Source organism: Ostrinia furnacalis, unplaced genomic scaffold, assembly GCF_004193835.3.
Source record: "Ostrinia furnacalis isolate ACB-3 unplaced genomic scaffold, ASM419383v2 OfSCF0322, whole genome shotgun sequence".
NCBI lineage: Eukaryota > Metazoa > Arthropoda > Insecta > Lepidoptera > Crambidae > Ostrinia > Ostrinia furnacalis.
In genome coordinates, this window is record NW_021130561.1 from 1,688,018 (window position 1) to 1,701,935 (window position 13,918).

The 13,918-nt window shown below is 35.2% G+C and overlaps 1 protein-coding gene across 1 annotated transcript in view; it reads left to right on the plus strand.

Moving 5' to 3' along the window:
• Positions 1–295: 295 nt before the first annotated feature.
• The window catches only part of LOC114360268 (heparan sulfate 2-O-sulfotransferase pipe-like), a 38,596-nt gene continuing 24,973 nt past the window's right edge, over positions 296–13,918 (plus strand). The window contains exons 1-2 of the mRNA XM_028314898.1: positions 296–409; positions 2,214–2,498. Of these exons, the coding sequence (XP_028170699.1) occupies positions 2,455–2,498 (44 nt within the window). The 5' untranslated portion in view covers positions 296–409; positions 2,214–2,454. The remainder of the gene's footprint in view (positions 410–2,213; positions 2,499–13,918) is intronic.

Sequence of the window (13,918 nt, forward strand, 5' to 3'; positions counted from 1 at the left end):
ATATAGAAATATTAATTGATTGATTAATTAATTCATTAATTGAGTTGCTAATAAAATCTGTCTCGGCTATAAATGACATAGTAAAATAACGTAAATTTTGCTTGCTTCGCTTCAATGATTTCAATCGAAAGATTTAAAAACTAATCTTAATGCCGCTCTACCGCAGTCAACTGGTGAAATATCAAATGGCAAGCGAAAGCAGGATTAGTGAAGAAAGTCCGTTCCTGTAGAGTCGAAGGGTGAGTGGATCGTAGGCTCCGAGGCGGCTGCGGCACGGCGCCAGTGCTTCGCCCGGTGGCTCACGGGACGCACGCCCGCGCTCGAGGCATTTCTCCGCGGATGTGACACGCGCGTATCGGACATTATTTTGTTGTATCTAACTTTTTTATTTTAGTGATGAATAATAATGGTGGGTTTTTGTTGTATTTTTATGAGGCTTTTATGTTATTAAATTTAGTTTTTAACATAATTAATCAATCTTTAAATTAAATAATGTTTATTTTTATAACGAAAAAAAAACCCGGTTTTAATGTGGAAACAAAAGTTTTCAGCGAATATTTTTATATTTGTAAATAGAAAAAGATGTTTACTTAGTAACATCATACGTAGTAAGTAGATATTTAAAATTATTTAGGTACTTACCTTGTTAATTATAAGCATTAAATAAACCTGCATTGCCTGGTAATTTGTAAAGGAATCTTAAGCACACAGGAGGAGCGCTAATTTAACATTATCGTTAATTAATTAAGGGTCCTGGAATTATTAAATGCAAATTAATTCAGGTGGATACAATTTATGCAAAGGGCGCCGCTCAGTTCCTCCCATTAGAGACCCCATGTGTTCGGAATACTTCACCTTCTAATTAGGCGCCGTAATTGTACAAAATATACACTCGTGGATATTCTACGTTCTTCGTGGTTCCACTAATTGAATCATAATTACCGATGGGAAGCAGACCACAGGTACTTAGAAAAACAATATTTCTTCAGCTGCTATGCTTCAGTAAATGTTTGTGTGCACATTTCAAACAGGTATCATTTCTGTTTGTAATCATCGCGTTAGATATCAAAATAAAGTAGACGGCTAAACTGACGTTGCACATTATTGCTCTAGTTAATGCCCATTTCAAAAAAATACTATTAGTTTCTCACAAAACGAGGTCCTAAGTTTATGAAGCCATTGGTTCTGAAATAATTTTCTGTGGGAACGAGGTTTCCAGTGTAATGTGTATTGTTAAAAATAAAAGTAAGGAATTTAGATTACGAGAAAATATTATAGATAAACGTTTGATATAAAATATGATGTTGTTTATATGTATTATAAATAACATTTGTATTACGTTTTAATTGTAGGTAATAAATTATTCGATTTAATAGAATTTGTATAGTTTGGTTGGCATGGTACGCTAACAAAAGAAGATAAATGATGATTAGGTTCACAGCGGAATATAATAAAAATATATTAAATCCCTTTATGACATGAGATCAATTCGGCCTTGCTCGAGCAGTAGTCAATATTAAACCAATTATATGTCCTATCATTTAATATTTATTTGCAGTTTTATTATTCTGATGAAATTTATGTCAACATAAGGCACTTTATTAAAACCGACGATCGCGGCTATTTTCGTTGTTTTATTTTAATAATCGATTTTCAAGAAGAACGAAACCAAAAGAAAAGGCATGAAAAAATAAACAGATCACAAAATCTCTTTGAGAAAGTTGTTCTTTGGTAACCTGTTACATGCAATTTAGACTTGCATATTGTGATGATCTGCAAAATTAAACAATGCTTCTTGTTATGTACGATATCAGCGTTAATGTCCAACAAGTGGCTGTGAAGCGCACGGAGAGCGGCGCGGGCGCACGCTGCGTTCACTTTCACCGCTCGTCGCCGCCGAAATGTTTGTTAGAAACTTATCGTCACATTACTCCGTGTTTTATTAAACAAATAAAAATATTCGCTGAAGCTGTCTTCGTTTATAGTGAAATTACATCTGACTCTATCTCAGTGTTTGATAATAACTAGCTACTACATTATTGATTTAGCGACTGTGACGAAATCTGTTTGATTTTCACACGCAAGTAACGGTTGGTTTAAATGGTAAAAACTGCTGTTGCAATTTAAATTTAATCGAAAAAATTGCATGCAGTTATTAGTTTCCTATGCCTGTTACCGACACAATTACAACTGGGGATATTGTTTGTTTGCAGCGGTTGGTGGCCGGTGTAGCGTGAGACCGTCTGTTGCTAATCTGGCGAACCACAGTTGAGCTCCCGAATTCAACTGACCGCGTTGTAGAAGCGCCTGGACTCGTGAGTGTTGTGCAATTCAAGTGACATAGAACTGTTCCGAGCCTCCGGAACTGCTAGAGATCAAGTGAAAGTCTGTAATTTCCCCCATTTGTGTGGGAGTCCGAACTAAAGTGGAAAAACAAAGAAGAGCTTAGAAACAATGGACCACCTGTTCCGGCAAAGGCGGATTAGCGTGCCCAAGCGGTGAGTACTTTCAAACGTAACCCTGTATTACATTTGTCACTCTATTCACTTATTCTCGTGTATTATGCGCCTGCGCGGATACATTATCGTTTAGCGTAATCGTCTGCTTCTCGCCGAATAAAAGAAACAAAAGTTATTGATGTCGAGTTAATGCTTCTGCATCATTAGATGTGTATTCATACCGTATTCGAATGTTAAGCTTTTAACTGCTCATTTTAATATCTTTGGAACTGACAAAACGTTTGGAGGCTCAAGATAATGGTATTTAATGTGTACATGAATGTAATAACTACTTTATGCACGAAAGTAGTGACAATAGAAAATCCATTATCTGTCTATGAAGACATTAAAAAAAATTCAAACTCAGTTAATAAATAGGTATTAGTAGTAGCTAGTTAATTTAATCGGTGTAAATCTTAGAACGGCAATTGGAAACATGTTTTTCCCGTCGCCTACTTCGAGGCATCTATTATACATGTCACTTGCAATTAGCCGTTTCATCGAGAAAATCGTCGTGTTCTTTTCCAATCGATAAGAACGTTGTCAACCCGGACGGAGCTGATTAGCTGAATTAATTTTAATTACCCGACAAAACGTTAGAGGAACAATGATTTGATGTAACAAACGGTTCCGATGCGATTCGTAGAACAAACGGAGATGTAAACAATTATTGCCGGCGGGGTGAAAGACCTCCGCATTGGTTTTTGCCAGCGATGGCAGCGATATGTCGGGTTGTTGCTGACTAACGATCGACAATAGAGATGTCTTCACAGCGAAATGGCTTCACACTGAAAAAAGCGTTATAGAAATATTTACATACACTTTTAAACTTCCATTATCACCTTCATATCATTTCAGAGATAATAAAGACTATTGCTCAAAAATTGTAAGTTTTAGTTTAGGGTAATATTAAGATGATAAATTAAATAAATAATAGAGTGGTTTTCAAAAATTATAATAGGATCGTTAGTCGATCTGAAAAGATAATGATGTACTCTATATAAATTTTTCTTGTGAAAACAAGATTTATTATTTTATACAAAATATATTTTACATGACTGCACATTCATCATTTCGCGTGCTAAGACACTGACAGCTCGCGTTCTTGTATAAACGGCCTGATAAATCGGAACTTTTTCATCTTTGGCAAAAACATCAATGTTTTGATTACAGACTGTTGCGTATTTGAATTCACATGTGATTATCAACCATATTACTTTTACGAATACTACGGTGTAGTAATAAATAAAGCCTAGGTGGAGTCAATTAAGTCATAATTATTTCAGATTTATGAGGGCTCGCTGAGACGCTGCATAATTCAGAAAAATAAAATTATTTACATATATCTGCTCGATCGGAAACCAATCTCATCACGACAGAACAAATTATATTTAGAAACATTCTATCATTATACTTTTTCTATCTATTTTCATGATGAGATAGACTTATGCATTTTTATAAAAATCTAACAATACAAAGATCTCACGTAACTCTCCTCTTAATATTCAAATGCGGAAACTATTTACAAAACCAATACTTATTTAATGCAAACGTCTATTGTAATTTATTCTATTACGGACCAATCCATCGTTGATATCCAAATATGGAGTAATATCAAATATGTATTATGTTTCCGGTCGCGAGTTTCTAAAGAAATTGCATAATTTTGCGGAAAATTTCCCAAATATGATATAATGTTGAAGGGAAAGTGGTAATTTCAGCTATTTTCGGGTACACTCAAGTGTGGCGTATGGCGCTGGATCTCAAGTCATTTTGTCACACTGTTTGTTTATAAATGTTATCCATTCTGTGTACATAAAGTAAGTGTAGAGTGTTGCTTGTTTTCTCTTATGAGTAAACTAACTATAAAGTTAATTATTAAAACATACGAGTAAGTTATCGTCTAAATTAACAACATCATTAAGTACCCACCTCAGGCCAAAAAGTATCTTAGTGTTGGTCAACTTCGTAACATAATTTATTAATAAATAGTGTTATTGGCGTGACAGGGAATGCTCATCGCTGATGCAATTAGCCGCCTCGCGCCGTCCGGCTATCTTGTCAAGAAATGAATAATGTTTATATAAATACCCACCAGCATTCGTTCTTTTAAATAAAAATAATATGTTATTAACACCATAATTGCGTTACAATCGAAAACTTGTCAGGCAAAGACCCGCATCGCGACAACGCCACAGCTGCGCGCGCGCAACTAGAGCATAAAAGCAATTTCTCGCCGCGGGATGAATTTCTTAAATGATTGACGTACATTTTCATGTTTACATGTAATTTGTTATAATAGTAATAATAAGTACGTGAATATAACAGTCCCATTTGTGCTTGCTGCTGAAAAACAATTAATTAACTATATGATTTAATCGTAGCTTTTAATTTAACGGCACAGTAAGCATGCGTGAAAACTTAAAATTTTGAATTAAAGCGCATGTAACTTCACGCGTTGATTCTATGGATTTACACTAAGTACAGCTTGCTACATAAACTATATCTAATTAAATTTCTAGTACTCAATAAGTTTATATCCGTGTATTGGAGTATAAAATATTATGCATCTTAAAGTAAAAAATGTTATACATTTTTACAACGTAATCAATTACACTAACAATCAACAGCTTGCATTCTGTTGTCGGAGACCAATTATTATGAAAATATGATCATAGTTATTTCCGATAGAAAAATGTTGTACATAGCGATTGTTGTTGGGAATAAAGAATTTTCCGAGAAAAGAAATGAGGAACATAATGGAAAGAGATTCGTAGAAAGGCGCGTTTATATGTTAATAGCTACAATTAACCGTAGCCTGAGTCAGTATTTATGGCTTTTCTCACACTGTGAAATCTGCATAGATCTAGATGTCTGACATTGAATGCAGACTATCAAACGTGTTGAGCTGCTTTTTCGGTGGCTTAAAAGTTTACTTATAATTTCAGTTTTTCTACCTCAAAAACAGAAATCCTCACCTTGAAATAAAAATTGCTGGTTTAATGTTAATTAAATGACTTAAGTTTTATTCACCTGCAAACAAAAAAGTAATGAACACTTTTTAAAATTTATTCTTTAAAAGTAACAGTATTCTTGATAAGGGTTGAAATCGTTGGAGCCATAAAATAGGAAATATATAATTCAACACATACAGAGCCAAATAAGGACGATAGTAACTTGTGCGTAGAGTTTACTCAGGGGCCCTTACTAAGTTTCGAGTTTACTGCGCTTTGCCGGTAAGCCGATTCGGTATTGGCCAGCAGTGGACAGTTACTGCTGCACGCTTCACTTCCTACCCTCGCCGACCGCAGTGCGGATCTTCCATTAATTGTATGGAAACCACAACGGTTAACTGTACATTCATCATCTCTCTCATCGCGTTAAAAATATTAACGACCACTAAAAATTATTATGTATCAATTTACGATTAACGTAATAGTTTCACACTCCTCTATTTAATTGGCGTATTGTTGTTAACTTTTTACTGAGTTCACAGCCTTGTACTTATCGGTACTTAATGAGAGAAAATGCGCTCACTAATGTCTTTATGAATCATCCGTTCTACTACTTTGAAAATTCGTATTAGTATGTAAACCGTCACGACAACATTGTCAAAACAATTGCACTTTCCAGGTCCTACACTAACTGGCATCGGCCGAAATGGACGTGAATAGATTTCAAAAGTATGTGAGTTTCGCTTTGTTGAGCTCAATACGAAACAATGATCCTTGCTTAGCATCCCGCGACACAAACGAGTAAAATGTGGCTGTTTACGCGGTAGGTAACGAGGAAAATGTGTATTGTGTGGTTGGAACAAAAAAATCGCGGTCTGAAGCACTGCAATAAACGTATTCGCAAATTACGTTGGTAATATGAAAATATTTCAACAATAGGACGCATCCGTAGACCCATTGTTTGTGGAATGCCATTAAAGCAAAATCGATGTGTTCCAAATGAGATACTGGCGAAAATTTTTAATACTTACTTAACAAAGCTTATGGATGATACGATAGAATTTTAATTTACGATCAAGATCTTATTCATCAATGAGTTTACGTAGGACTCTTGCAAATACATATCAATAAATTAACACTTGAACGTCCCTGAACTGGCCCGATCCTATTACTCGGCTATTACAGATATTACGTGCGGAGCACAAAGCAAAGACATCTCTTTTTGGCATCGGACCTTTTTCCGAAAAGAAACCAATCTAGAGCGTATTCCATTCCGATTCATGCTATCTTATTTGGAATTTAAACGCTAACCGATATAATGGGTCCTTTTGTTGGCCTCGACGTGTGCTGGGTTCCAAAATTGAGTGATGGACAGTTAGATAATTTCTTTCTCGGGGTCAGTACCTGCATGCGCGAGTTTTTGTTAGAGCACAGTTACCATTTGCGTACCCGCACCGGCAGCGGACTGCACGCGGTAATGTCTTTTCACATGTAATTGTCTTGTAATGTGTGTATAACTCGGCTAATGGGTCAACGAGTGCGTATTGTGAGACTGTGACTTCCGCTCCTCATGATTATTTATTCGATATAAATACATGTTTGATTTATAACATGTTTCGAGATCGTGACTTGCACGGGGAGAACAGAACGAAGCAGTCGCGGCTTAAATAAATAATAATGTATCAATGTTACGGCGAAATGCAGTACTTATATAAATTCACTAATGTACCTACTAGAAGCTGTACAGTTTTACACATTTCTTATGGTCTATAGAGGAATGTCGAGTAAAACATGGCTGCTGATATTAATTTATAAGACATTCCGTTAGTCAATTTTACATACTTCACCTACTAACGCTTTAAATATTCCACGTTTGCATCTCAAACGAAGCATTAGAAGCATCAATTTAGAATGGTTATTCCTCAAAAAGGTGTGGCGGTTTGAACTCAAATTACAGACGCATTGTTCCTCATTACAGTATTCATTGAGCTCACTTAGCTAGGAAAGTCACGAGCGCTTCTCAAGTCATTCTCGCTAATGACCCGCATGTAAATACTGCCCTAATGACAGTAACGCCGAATGAGTGCGTCTCGTATGCGTTACATGACGTGAAAATGAGGCCTTGGGAACATTCGGAGTGTCACAAGGCGAACGTTACGCAGGTAAATGAAACTTTTTCGAGACGAAAAGCTCGCAACTGCGCTTACGCGGATTATATATACCTAATTATCAGATTTGTTCACAATTTCATAAGATTAAATTTTGCATGCAACTCTTATTCATTCCAGAAATAAAAAAAAGTTTTCAATCGGTCCAACTGTTTCAGAGTTTAGGTAGAACAGACAGATAGCCAAATAGAGAAGAAACTTCATTAGTTCTAATATATTTGCATATAAATTTTGTAATAAGCTGTTATTTTAACATTACAAATAATCACTTAAATTTTATTTATGTGTTTGCTGTGCAATTTATACAGTATTTATTACCACTCAACATTTAAAGCTATAAAACTTAGTGAAGTCGGTTATTCATGTTCATGGCCGTTTTCAGGTTACCATAAATTTCTCTAACGAATTAGGAAGACTAATTAAATATTCCCTTAAGTAATACAGTTTGTAAGTAAACATTTAAGGCTTCAGCTAACGGTAGAGGAGCTTATTTACAACGAACATGGTCGAACTCGAGCCGAACACACTGATTTGCATTCCGGAGGGTACTCTATGGGCTTTGGGAACATTGAATAATAAACGCACGTAAATAAAACACAGCCCGTAGTTAACAATGAGTTAGTTTAGATTTAATTGATAAATAAAAGCTTTATTGTGTAGTTTAGTCGTGGTCAGGCTGTATAAACAAACATTAACTCGACTCAGTGTACAAGTTAAATGGTGACAAAATTCATTACGATTTGGAACTTGGAAAGTACGTCGAATGAAGTTAAAGAAAGTTGGAATAAAAAGATCTTGTTATGACCTTAATCTGATTGTGGCTGCTGGAGGGGTTTAATGAGAAAGACTAAAGGAGAAAGACACTAAAAAGTACAGGAAATTTCAGTAAAATTTTTACTAAAAGTATTCAATATTGATGGAACAGTTATAACTGCACGTATTTATCGGTGTAACTGGCGTTAAAGCATTTTTGCATAGTCAGGCTGTATTGATTCGTCACCGCTCACCTTTATAAGAATGAAACTGTAGTTGGGAGAATTGTGTGAGCTTTTTTATCAAATTTCAGTCAAAAAATGAGTTACTGTACATTTTTATTATTGCGTATGATGCTCATAACTTGTTAATTTCAAATCTGTTATGCATGCTTGGGCTTATTGTAAGTTCGGGATTGGTACAAATAAGATTCAACCTGGGAAAAATAAAAAATAAAAATTCTTTGTGACCCAATAATTATGTACGTGCTTGAATAAAGTAGATTTACAATAATGGTCTATCGGCTTCAATAGATAGAAAGTGGTTTATTGGATGGCTTGCTCTTTTTACCGCATTAGACAAGGCATGCTAAATCTGGGTTATGGACTGACTTCCCGAGAAAATCAGATGCTTCGATCACGGAATCGTTAATGTATCGGAAAGTCGTTTTTAGTTTTCCTCGTCTTTTTGGTTGAATAAGTTTAGAGAGTTATAAACTTACCTAAATTGTTTTAATTTTTTAATAAACTATTTTGTTATTAGTAACAAACGTTGGCCTTGGACCGAGTTAGTTGGTGAGTTCTGGAGGAAAACTTTTAAGAACTGGGATACAATAGGTCTATAAATAAAAAGGTATATAAAACCACACATATTAGCTAAAAATTACTTAACATAATTGTTCAATTAGTCTAACGAACAGCACCGTATTGAACCGTAACATTTACAAGGTGATGTTTTGTTAACTAGCTATATGAAGCGAACCATTTTAATTAGGGGTCAACATGAAAATCTGCAAAAACCGGTCTGTCCATACATCGCCGTGAATCACAGTTGATTAGTATCCAATAGAGAAAATCCTTCTTTTATCATAGAAAAAGTTGTCCGAATTGATGGTGTGAATTTTATGTTGCCTGCGTATTAAATTACACCGTGTGTACATATTATGTGCTTTAATTGGAGCACGTCCGCAATTGAGATACATCAATGGTTAGGTACGTAATTTAAAGTACAAGAATAATGTATTTATTGTTGTTGAATGTAGTTTTTCCCAGAAGCTGCGCATACGCACAGCATTTTCCGCTCGAGCAGAGTTCGCGCGCATGCGGTCAGGCGCGCTAATGACAGTCCGTTTTATTACGCGGGAGAAACTCCGCTGATCAAAGAAATCGTGTCAGTGAATCGAGATGCCAACGTCACTTTTGCATGTGTATTTACTATGCTCGTGCGCCATGGCACACGCGTTTTACGCCCGTATTCACAAACGTTGCTTGCTTAAGTGAAGCAGCAAATCGAACGCACAGCGTTGAATAGCGCTCTGTGATTGGTTCATGTGTCGCCCTGTGCGTCCACGCGCACTGTGAGACTTCACAGTAATGTTTTTGAATACGGGCGTTAGATTGGTTTCGGTGCGTTGAGAAAGACTTGTGCATTTGAAGTAATGGGTCAATCATAGGTATCTATATGAGAAGATTTACTAGTAGGACTTTAATTAATTTGTGTATTTATGAAAATAGTTATAGGTAGTTATCAAGTCCCCAGGCAAAATATTCCCGTCTTTTGGGCATTGTCCAAAGAGCTTTGTATATCTCCAAGACAAAAAGCAGCACTAAAATATATATTTGGTTATAGCGTGGTTTTATGATAAATCTGAAACAAAATACACATGAACGTTTTATGAACTTGTGTTGGTTTTGTTTCCTCACGATACATACTAAATAACTCAGATTGTTGTGAGAAAAAAACTTGATATTTCCTGTAAATTGAAAATGATTTCTAGACTTTAATTAATTGTCAATAAAATAAAAATAAGATTTATTAATAAATTTGTAAATAATACGAATAGAATCCAGTAATAGTGTCTTCAGTGTATTAATTACAGACCAGTATTGTCTAGCGTTTGGCTCTAAGATAAGGCTAATGAGACGTCGCTGCCAATACATCGCTTTAATTTAGCAACGTGTCTGCTATCTTATAACACTGACACATATCTCAGATAAGAGCGCAATACAAAAGCATTCTACGGAAACCGCAGTTGGTCGTGACTTCTATACTAAGCCACGCGAAAACAGTCCTTAAAAGCATTGTCTTAAGGACACCACAGATAAAATACCGACTCCATCTATCCACCGACCGCAGCCAAGTTTCTTTTAGAGCCAGCGTTGCGTCAATAGGGCTTGAAATCGACCGCCGCAGTTCCTGAAGCCCTAGTTTTTAAGCGTATCGCATTGTTTGGTTTAATTACAGCTCTGTTTCGCATGAGAATAGAGATCCGAGTCGACTCTAAAACAATGACGCTAAAGACGAAAATGAGAACTCAAATATTAATTGGAGCGTATTGTGCATGCGCGCCGCGCATCGGAAGGTTGCCGTAGGATATTTTAATTAAGCAACTGTTGTTGACAAAAAGGTGCCTAGAGGTAATTGTTTTTACAATGTAATTAGCGTGTAGACACAGTTGTTATCTTCGCATCCATTTTGTTTTGTAATTTTTTGTTAACCGCGCCGCAGCGCCGGTTTGTAAATTGGTTGTCAACATTTCAGCGCACATAATTACTCGCAGCATGGTCAAAGGAATTTTGATGAATGAGTTATAATAACTCAAAGCTACCTCACTACTATTTTTAAAAAGCTGTCTATCAGTTGAGTGAGGTTTTTCAGTGAGCTTCACAAGTTATTTGTTATTAAAACGCGTTGAAGTCTTTTGTATGGAGCTACGAATAAAACGTTATTTTATTAATGAAATAATATAAGAACCGTTATGTGCTGTTGTTTGTAATTAGATATATTTCAGATATTACCGAAATAATTGGCTGTCACAAGCACACAACAAGAACTTTGCAATTTGATCGCATTACAAAAACTAATCCAATTATTTAAACAGACAATAGGAATAAAGAAACCGACTGATTCAGAATAATTCAACTAGACAACCATTACTATTGTTTTCGAATCCAAGCAGAATCTATCATTGATACAGCAACAATACTGACGAGGTCGTCATGTGAAGAAATGCTTCCAAGAGCCGTTCGTAATACAGAATGTCATTAACTTCAGATTTCACTGCGCCAGATTACGTTGAACTTTATTGAATTCAAATGCGGCTAGTTCTTCGCCGCGGGAAAAGTGCAGAAGAGGTATTGTGTGCCGCCGCCGCGCGTTAACTCAAATGCATTTTTAGCGTGCACGCCGTCACAGAGTAACGGAGGAACAGCTATGCAAAAAGAAAACTAGACAATACAGACTTACAATGTTGGGGTACATACAATGCGCTGGAGTGTCGTCTTGCTACCGATTGTAGTGCCATTTTATAGGAAACGTAATGCAACAGCGAGTCGGGGTTTTCGAAACCAGGTGCAGGCCAAAAAATCGTGTGGCCAGTCTTATTTACAAAATAGAATATAGTAGCTTGCATTCAGTTGGAACCAACTTGTGATTTTTGCAGAAAGCTTAACAACGATCATGATATTATGAACAGAAGTTAAATCCAGATTTCCTTTAATGGCATAAACACTGTGGAAATCGCAACAATCTGACTGACTCCTTGCTGCTGATGACCTCTTTAGTTTAAAATGAAAGTTAAAATTTTCTTCGAAGTACTAAACATTATTCGATATTGGTCGATCTGGTTTGATGTTGGGCTGATTATGTAAACCGCAACTTTTTGCAATAAAAATATTGATTTTAAAAACCAGACACACTTCATTAATTTTGAAAATAGGTACCAAACTGACATAAATTAGTTCAAAAATCTATATTTTATGTAAGTTTGCAACAGTTAGTACGTAGCGGTTTGTTCTAAGTACAAAGGCAGTGAAGCATTTCATGAAGATAATTTTATGTCGTTATTAATCTACTAACTACATCAACTACAATAATTTATTAACATGTAATTAAAATATAATTATAAATAAAGTAAATCGAAATGCAATGTGAGTAGACGTGTGGAACTAAATAAAAAAATAATTGGTATCGAAACAACAGGTTATTTCTTGATTATTGTTTAATAATAAAGCACGCATTATTTATAAAACGAATGACAATTTATTCAAATATAGTAGGCTAACTGTCATGTTTATTTTTTAAATTATAATTTATCATACACGACGTATTTGACGCGATTATAGCAACTACTTACTTCCTATTTCTACATAATAAACACTTCATCCATCAAATTGACATGCAATAGGAATGTATGATGTTTAGAGAAATTGCGAATAAAGCAATAGGTATCTTCAGAAAATGGATAGACAATATACTTATAATGGATGTTTAATGTTCTACTTTCTTCTTTTGACACCGGTATTGTTTTTAGATAAAATCTTTTACCCAGAGTAAGTATGTTTGTAATTATATTTAGTCCTAATAGCGAGGCGATGATTCTGTAGTGCACAGTGAAATCAGTAGTCTGTAATTATTGGGTGAGGATGTAACTAACATTACAATTGTAAACAAAATAATTATAGAAAGTGCTCGTAAACGTTGAAACGTAAGCTTAATGCTAGTGCTTTTCACTGCAGGTAACAGCACTTACAGTTAACATTATTTGATTTTACAATTAGTGAAATTGCATTTAATGACAATATTTTGCTTTCGAACTAAAAATGCAAATACTATGGAAAGATAAAGGCATAATATGATATATGATGTGTAAGATACACATAATTACTATTAGGTATAATAAAACGTTTATAGCTGGATTGAGCTTAATATTTACTATCGAATTACGCTCGGAAGAAAATAATGAATTATACCTGCATATTTATTTCGCTCCAATCACATTATTCTTATAAATTTACGAGTAAAATGAGATAAACGCCTCGAATGTGATGTCCTACACTTCCTGTACAAAACGAGCGCAATAAGTGCCCGTAAACAGGGTAAGTGCGCGCGCGCAGTAATTAGAACTTGATCATCAAGCCTAAGTGTAGTGACACTCGGGAGAAATGCGACCACGCGGGCCGAAGACGTAGATGCTCTAGAAAAGATATTTATAATTTCCTACACAATTTTTAATTCCTGATTTGATTAATTGATTTGACGTTAATAAAAGATTATTAATTCAATTTAGATTTCAGATTGTCAATTTATTTATTTTATTTATTGAGGTATACTCGTACCAACAACATTATTCATTCTTCAACTTCAACATTCAAACTTGTCACTTATAATTAAATTAAATTATTGCTTTATTTTATTTTATTTTATAATTCGTAATTTTCTTGGCGGAAAAGTTTGACAATGAATTACTCAAAGTAAAACATATTACTATTAGTNTGGTGACGGCAGAGTAGAATACATTTGTCACCAACCCCTACTCTTCCCGCGG